We start from the raw sequence: 8,607 nt of genomic DNA, 5'->3' as shown, positions 1-8,607 counted from the left end.
CTCTGGGCTGGGAGCGGTTGCTGCGGTGGTGGTGGGGGGAGCTACAGGGGCACCGGACTCACAGAAGGAAGAGGTGCTATCATCCCCTAGTAGCTCAGCGTGGCAGAATACATTAAAAAAAGTCTTATAGTTGTTGCTGTAGTTGTGCAGGACATAAAACCTGTGGCTGCAGCCTCTGGCTGATGAGCCACAAACTCTGATTGTAATGAGGGAGCAATGCTCTGCAGAGCTAATGTTCACGTGAGGATATAACTCACCCAGAACCCTGATGACCCCTCCCCCCCCCTCCTCCTGCGTCCCAGTTCCTGTGGGAAGGAGGAAGCCAGCTCTGAGAGACGCCCACAGGCTCTGATCACAACAAGAGGGTGCAATGCTCTGCAGAGCTCCTGTGTGAGGAGGGTTACATGCGCTTTCGTGAGGGAGCGGGGCTTAGCTCTGACAAGAAGGCATGAGAAAATATAATAAAAAAAATGGTGGGAAGGGACTCCCTTCCCCCCTCCAGCCCTGCACAGCAATGGTGGACAGAAAAAACTCTATAAGTGTACCGCAGCTGCAGGTGCACTGAGTCCTGGGGTCTCTCCCCCCTCCCCCCACCACAGGTGGAATGCTATGCAGGAGTCTGCAATCAGCCCATGTGAATACAGCCAGGGAGGATCTGACCTTTGTTCCAATTCCTGTCAGGGAGCCAGTGTGGAGATTCTGACGCCTGCTGTGCCCAGTCACAGAGCTTATATCAACTCAGAGCCTGCCAGAGGGACTGAAGTTTTTCATCTGCTCTGGAAATCGTAAGGATCTCACCTCAGCTCCTGTGGAGATGGCAGTCTGATGCCTAGTCACGCTGGTGCAGAACATCTATCAACTCAGAGCCTGCAAGAGGGACTGAGGAAGTTTTCATCTGCTCTGGGCTCTGGAAAATCGGTGCCCGTGAGACCCGTCGTCCAGTGAGTAACAGCCCAGGATCCAGCGTCGCAAAAGGGGGTACGGGGAGGAGACACTCTGCGTTCCCGCCTATTGATGGTTTTGGGAAATCGGTCCCCGAAGGAAACCATCGCCCTCTAGAAACAAAAAATTCTTGCTGCAGTACTCTGCAGACATGTGCCTCCTATAGACACTAAGCTAAAACTGAAGCAGCCTGGCTGGGCCAGGGGGTTATACTGCAGGGGAGAAGCTAACATCTTTGCATCTACTTAGTGTCCTCCTATGGATAAGCAGCATAACACCCATGGTACTGTGTCCCCCAATGAGGCGTCAGAAAAAGTACACATATTTGGTATCTCTGAAAATGTCATCTTCTCTTGCAAAAAAAAAAAAAAAAGTCACTATACAGCTCCATCAGCTGAAAAATAAAAAGGCTACAGCTCACAGAATAAAGCTGTACTGTCTGTATAAAATTTTTGAAATGATAGCTCTCAAAATAGATCGATGCAAAAACATTTTTAAAGCCTTTTTTTTAGTGTGTGATAGTAGCCAAATATAAAAACCCAATATAAATCTTATCTCACTTATACCACACAGTGAATGTCGTAAAAACAAATAAAAGCAATTCTTGACCTGTTGTAGCCTCCCAAAGATCGCAGTAAGGCGCGGCTCACATTTATCCGGTCCTCTGCGTTGAGCATTTACACTAGGGTTTACGTGTAAATCTCTGAAACATGTAATTCAGATAATACCCCAGACAGAACATTCACTATAATGAGGCATAGGGAGTCACCTTAGACTGTGTATAACCTATGATCCAGTAGCGTCAGTCTTTTTAAGCGTTCATAAAAGCGCAGTTGGCCACAGTTTTGTGCACATCTGAAAAGAAGGACTCCATCGAACAGAGACAAGACAGTCCAGAGTAATTCTGCTGCCTCTTTATAGTGAATGGATCCATCATGGGTGTCATCTGAACCATGTCATTCTGAGATTTACATGTAAACCCCCAATGTAGGTGTGCAGCATAGATCACAGAATAAATGTGGTCCAAAATGTCATGTAAAATGTTCCCAATAAAAGTTTCAAGATATTCCATCATCTGTCAACAGAAATATAGGGGGTTTCCATAGTACTGGTAGCACAAAGGCTCTGGAAGAGCGCCATGACTCCTCTTCCTCCAACACCCAAAAGTATTTCAGCCAAATCTGCTTTCCCAAATCGAAAGCGCCTCCCTCCTTTTTGAGCCCCAGTGTGTGCCTTAGGCCTCTTTCACACGTCCGAGTCTTTGGTCCGTTTCCTCACGTACCGGAGACACTGGCACACGTAGACAAATTAAAATCAATGGGTCTGTGCTCACGTGCGTGTCTTGCCATGGACCGTGTGTCCGTATGCTCCACACGTCAACATGTCCGTTCTTCTCCGGCATCACGGGTGTTACACGGAACACAAACGGACCACACAGAGGTGTTCCGTGTGACACGCGCCAGAGAAAACACACGTGTTTGAGAAAAAAAAAAAACAAAAAAAAAAAAACCCCAAACTTTACTCACCTTCTTCAGCCCTCCTGTCTCTGCCGCTGCTGTCACTTGCATCCGACCGCCGCTCATTATGCTCATTGCATATTCACTTCACTGCGGCCGGAAGAAGCAGCAGTAGCAGCAGGGAGTCGGCAGAACCGGAGACCGAAGATCAGAACCACGGAGAGCAACGCCAGGGACAGGTGAGCAGAAAGTTCCCGTTCTGTGTGTGTTATCACGGAGAACACACGTGTGCCATAAACACGGCTCATGGAGGGCAAAACGCACCTTTGACACATCCGTGAAAAACGTGCGTGGTTTTTCACGGACGTGTGAAAGAGGCCTAAAACTCAGTATCAACACATTTCAAAATATAGTAGCGGGGAGAGCCCACTTAATTACTGGGTACGTTCTTTAGAATCACAAGCTGGACAAAATATATGGGCTCTACAATGTACGGACACTACAATGGTAGATTAGCCATTTTCTTTCTGCAACATCCCCTGCTCGTTTATGGAAATCACCCATGGAGTAAACAAGTCACTACACCCGTAGATGAATTCAAAGAGGGGTGTAATTTCAAAAATGGGGTCACTTGAAGAGGGATTCTTTTTTTTTTTTTCTGACACTTAGGGGCTCTACAAATGGAGTCTGCAAACTATTATAGGAAAATCTGTTCTTCCAAAAGTCAAATAGTGCTCATTCCATCCTGAGTGCCGCAGTGTGGCCAAACAGTACTGTATATAGAGCGACATATTGGGTATTGCCACGAGGAAGACCCAATGCAAGATTATGAGTAGGTTCTTCTAGTCTAAGGTGTCCCTTAAAATCAAAATATTTGTAAGCTCCTGTGATACTTGCCAACAGTTGGCAGGTCCCCACCACAAAGCCCCTTTACAACCCATGCCTTTAATAGCATAACCTTTTCCACGAGTAGGGGTAAATTTGATATTTCCTCTGCACCGATCCAGTCGCTCAGGGAAGAGATACATACTAATGGTTGTGATTTTGCCACAAGGTACCCCTGATGCGATAGCTCTCCGAAGAATCGATGCAAAGAGGGTGGCCCACGCATTAGTCGAGATATTTAGCTGGGTGGGTTTCCCCTAGGAAGTGGTTTTGATTCAGAAAACACAATTCATGGGGGAGGTATAGCGTGCCCTGTGGAGCCGCGCCAGGTTCCAATTAGTGTTCACCTCCGCATACCACCAACAAATGAACAGACTCTGCGAGCAGTTCATTGGGACCCTGAAATGGTTGATCTGTGCCTACCTAGAGGCGGAGGGCAGGACTGGGAAGAGACTTTGCCACGACTTCTGTTTGCCTATAGAGAGGTGCCGCAGGCTTCTACCAGTTTTTCCCCATTCAAACTCTTATATGGCAGCCAGCCTCAAAGCCCGCTCGATTTGATGTGGGAACACTAGGAAGACTGGCCCGCTTCTGGGGGATACCAGTGCTCCACTATGTGAGGCTGTTGCGAGAGAGGATACATCACTTTGGGCAGCTCGCAGGGGTAAACTTAGGGGAGGTACAAGGGCAACAGAAAACCTACTATGATAGGGGCGACCCAGCCCCGAGAGTTCAATGTGGGCCATCAAGTGATGGTACCAATTTCCCATCCGCTATGAGAAGTTGCAGGCCAACTAGGAGGGTCCCTACACAATAATCGCCAACAAGGGGGCAGTCACTTATCAGGTAGGATTCGATGCCCATCACACCCAAACTAAAAGGATTCATATTAACCGATTCAAAGCATACCAGGCCAGAGATTACCTTACTTCAGCCCAAACCAGTCAACTATCATGTACTCTTATCTAACCAGCCTGGCCAAACAACTGAGCATCGGGTGGACAGCAAGGCTAATTTAAAAGCTGCTGTACTGAGTGGCACTTGAGGTTAAGCAGATGAGCTGTGAATGGTGGTTTCCTCGTGCAGTCCTTGGGCAGCTAGCCTAGTCCTTGTCCTGAAAAAGGACCAAAACACAAGGTTCTACATGGAATACTGGAGGCTGAATGAGAAAATCATCACTGATGCATACCCCATGCCAAAAACAGATATTGCTTTAGACCAGATCGGGGGAGCGACATTTCAGGTCTACCCTAGATCTCAGCAAAGGCTACTGGCAGATCCCTTTGACACAAGGTGCCCAGGAGCGTTCAGCCTTCCTCACCCACTTAGGTCTGGTCCAATTTATGGTCATACCATTCAGGATGAAGAATTCGCTAGCTACCTTTAAGCAAATGGTGGATGTCATACTTACATCATACTTGCAGACTGTCAGGAGCTCTCCCAGGCTTATCTGAATGATATTGCCATATTCAGTAAAAAACTTGGGAGGAACACCTGCAGCATGTAGGGGAGATACTCCAGTGCATTCAGCAGTCTGGGTTAACCATTTGGGACGACAGGTGCCAAATAGGGATAGCGGAGGTCCAGTATCTAGGACACAGACTAGGGGGTGGTAGGATATAGCCTGACCCGGCCAAAGTGGAAGCAGTAACTCTGTGGCCCTACAACCAATAGCAAGCATTCTTGGGTACCACAGGGTATTACCGAAAATTCATCACGTGGTACAATATTATAGTAAAGCCCCTGACTACAAAAAATTCTGAGGGCAGATAGAATGGGCCGCCCTATGTGAACAGGTTTTTCTGCAGCTCAAACCAGCCCTGGGCCAGGGCCCCTGTACTAGCTAATGCAGATTCCCGGTACAGACAGACTGATGTATCAGACAGTGGGTTTCTTATTAAAGTGGCATATCTTCCAAGGAAACTGGCAGGCACATAGAAAGCGTATGCAACCATAGAAAAGGAATGCCTGGCCATTGTCTGGGCAATGTTACCCTATGTGTATGGGAGGGAACCACAATCCATTGACCTGGCTGCACCGTTAGGCGGGGGGAGAATGGGCGATTGTTATGATAGAATCTAATATTGCAACCGTCCAACTTCACCAATTCTCACAAAAAGGGGAGAGACCATGATAACGCTTATGCCCTATTGAGAAACGGAAGAAGCTTTTAACCTCAGTAATTGCAGCCAGAAGAAGGGAGATCGTTAACTTCATGAACTGGAGCCCAGCGCTGGCTGTGCTGAAAAAGTGGGGGAGGAGTATGAGGAGCTGGCTGTGGACTAAAGACTACTGGACGTAGAGAGAAGTCCATAGTTTTAAAAGATTTGAACTTTCCAGCATGGAGCGCTGGTTATATCTACTTGTTGCATTTATTAAATAATTTTCTTGCTCATCAGTTTAAGGTGCACAATAAAATGTTAGTGGATTGGGAGAGGTGTCTTGGGAGACTGTTCACTCATACACATACCATGCTCATCCAGACCAATGATAGAAAGACGTGCCGCCTGGATCTTATGTACACAGAAGGTCAGGCACAAGATTAAAGCAATTATTCCATTATTCTCGTTAGTGTCACAGCGGCTTCAATTAAAGGGAACCAATCACCAGGATTTTCATATACAACCTAAAACCAGTGCTATACTGGCCACTATCAGGCGGATTCTATACATACCATTAGTGGTCACTTCAACTCACCACAGGTCTTTCAACAAAGTGAGTCATTTGTATAATACCATAGAGAATAGAGAGGGAGGAACAACAGGCAGGGGGGTGGGAATCCATCTGAATACCCACCCATATATTATCTGCTCAGTTGCAAATGCCAATCAAGAAGCTGCTGATTTTTTAAAGTTTACTTTCTTGGATTTGAAAGCCTAAACATCCGAGCTGACCACTAATGGTACGCAGAGAATCAGCCTGATAGTGCCAGTATAGCACTGGCTTTACCTTATATGCGAAAATCCTGGTGATTGATTCCCTTTAAGACCTTGCTCTCCCAGCCACTAGTCACATTACGTGGATGGTGACAGTAGACCCAATGGAGCCATCAATACAGGGAGTCTCGCCTCACATGCAGCCCCAGGTGAAGGGCTCAGCCTCAGGAAAATACCTCCACAAATGCACAGTTAACTTGGGGTACTTAGGACATTGACAAATGGATGTTGTTGCCGGCTGGAGCTGGACACAAGCGCTACCATCATGGTATCCTTGCCTGGAGGAGCATAGGCTATCACTGCAGACATACAGGCGGGAGGTACAAAAGCTGTAGGCCAACCAAAAGTTGGGAGACAGTGGGTAATGTGTGGTAAGGGGACAGTGGAACTACCGGTCCCGGTTTGGGGGTCTCGTGGACTGGGGGCATCTGGCTTTGACCATTTACCTGGAGTTGCTACAAGACCGTGGATGGAAGAATAAGAATAAATTAAATTGTTAATACAACCCACAACCTCAGATCTTCACAACCCCCATACACACGTTTTTGTGTTTCAGCTACTGAGACAAAGCGCCATAATAAAATGGTTTTACAAAAAAAGTGTTTAATATTTAAAATACTTTAAAACTACATAAACAAATACATATGAACAAAAATATACATATTTTTAATATAGTAGAAGCCTTTAGCTCAGGATATCAACACTTAAAGCGCACCAATCATCAGGATTTTCCTATATAACCTAAAGCCAGTGCTATACTGGCACTATCAGGCTGATTCTCTACATACCTGTAGTGATCAGCTAGGATGTGTAGGTTTTGAAACACAAGCAAGTAAAACTTGTAAAATCAGCAGCTTTTTGAATGACTGCAGCAGCCGATAGCTGGGGTGAGTATTCAGTTATCCCCTCCCCATGTTATTTATGCCAATTCTATTACAGAATCGATTTACTTTGTGACTAAAAGGACCTGTTCTGAGATCATACCCAAGTGACCAGAAGGGGTGGGGCCTCAGCCAACAGAAAAATGTTGCTTCCTGGTATCAGCTATGTTGGCTGAGGCCCCACCCCTTCTGGTCACATGGGTATGACATCATCACAGGTCCTTCTAGTCATAAAGTAAATCTATTCTATAATAGAATTAGCATAAATAACAGGGGGAGGCGATAACTATGAATACTCACCCCCGCTATTATCTGATCCTCAGCTGCTGTCATTCAAAAAGATACTGATTTTACAATCTTTACTTGCTTGTGTTTCAAAACCTATACAACCTAGCTGACAACTAAAGGTATGTATAGAACCAGCCTGATAGTGCCAGTATAGCATTGACTTTATGTTATATAGGAAAATCCTGGTGACTGGTGCGCTTTAAAACAGAAGGTCCAGAAGTATTTAAAAAAAAAACCAACAAACACAACTTATTTGCCAAGTATCAATGCTTAATATAGAAGTCAAAAATGCAGTTTCATATCTGATCCCATGACAACACTTCCTGGCTGCGAGTGGAGGCACAGTAATTGTGAAGTCATGCATGCTGGGAGCCAAAGTCAGGAGTGGATTTAAAAGACGTAGAAAGTACTTATACTTGTTAGATTAACTTTTGTTTTTTGATTAAAAACAAAAAACCTATGAATGTTCAGCAATACATCGGTATGTCAGGTCTATATTAAAAGTTGTGATTGGCTCTGTGTGCTCATCCGTGTTGTAGACCAATGCTGGAGCAATCTTCTACTCTATGCACTATTCTGGCAGATGAAAAGGAGTAGAACAGTGCATTATGTAAACAGTTTTCCTTAAGGACCATCAGTTGGCATCAAGATTTGCTTATTGTGTACTGGGACATTGGCTCGTATGCGCACACTAACTGAATATAAGTTTGTCTAGCCAAGTATTACTGCCACATTTCTAAACAGAAAAATGAATGAATCTGGGTTTATACAGTGGCAGGTACATTTGTGAACACTGATATCGATGGTGATTTGGATTCCGACAACGGCCCTATACCACGGAGCGTGCCAGAACAATGACAAAGTGTTGTGGAATGTTACGAAGCACTGAAACGTAAAGCTCGACTTCCAGATGAGATTGTCCTTCATACTGCACTTCTAGTACTTTTCCTTTTCGCATTAACCATTATGCAGATTCTCTATTTCAGGAATTCCTTCAATTGTCTCAGTTTGTCACAGTTATCTACAACATCTGGGATAGAGAGGAGAATCTAGAGAATAAAAAAGAAGAGTTTAATACACATACAAGCTCCACATCTTTATACAATCACAAGCCATAACATTAAAACCACTGGCCTAATATTGCGTATTATAAGATTATGCAGCGATCCACAATTCGCGATATGATCTGATAAGGGAGAAGTGGGAAGTTGTCTTATT

General features: G+C 45.2%; 1 protein-coding gene across 3 annotated transcripts in view; it reads right to left on the bottom strand.

Annotated features, from left to right (window-relative positions):
• Positions 1–7,577: 7,577 nt before the first annotated feature.
• The window catches only part of SPAG5 (sperm associated antigen 5), a 320,831-nt gene continuing 319,801 nt past the window's right edge, over positions 7,578–8,607 (bottom strand). For all 3 annotated transcript variants that reach the window (XM_075335260.1, XM_075335262.1, XM_075335261.1), the window contains one exon: positions 7,578–8,438. In XM_075335260.1, the coding sequence (XP_075191375.1) occupies positions 8,367–8,438 (72 nt within the window). In that variant the 3' untranslated portion in view covers positions 7,578–8,366. The remainder of the gene's footprint in view (positions 8,439–8,607) is intronic.

The sequence above is a fragment of the Anomaloglossus baeobatrachus genome, chromosome 2 (genome assembly GCF_048569485.1).
Source record: "Anomaloglossus baeobatrachus isolate aAnoBae1 chromosome 2, aAnoBae1.hap1, whole genome shotgun sequence".
NCBI classification, from domain to species: Eukaryota; Metazoa; Chordata; class Amphibia; order Anura; family Aromobatidae; genus Anomaloglossus; species Anomaloglossus baeobatrachus.
The sequence above is the reverse complement of the archived record's forward strand: the minus strand, read 5'-3'. Positions and strand labels throughout refer to the sequence as shown.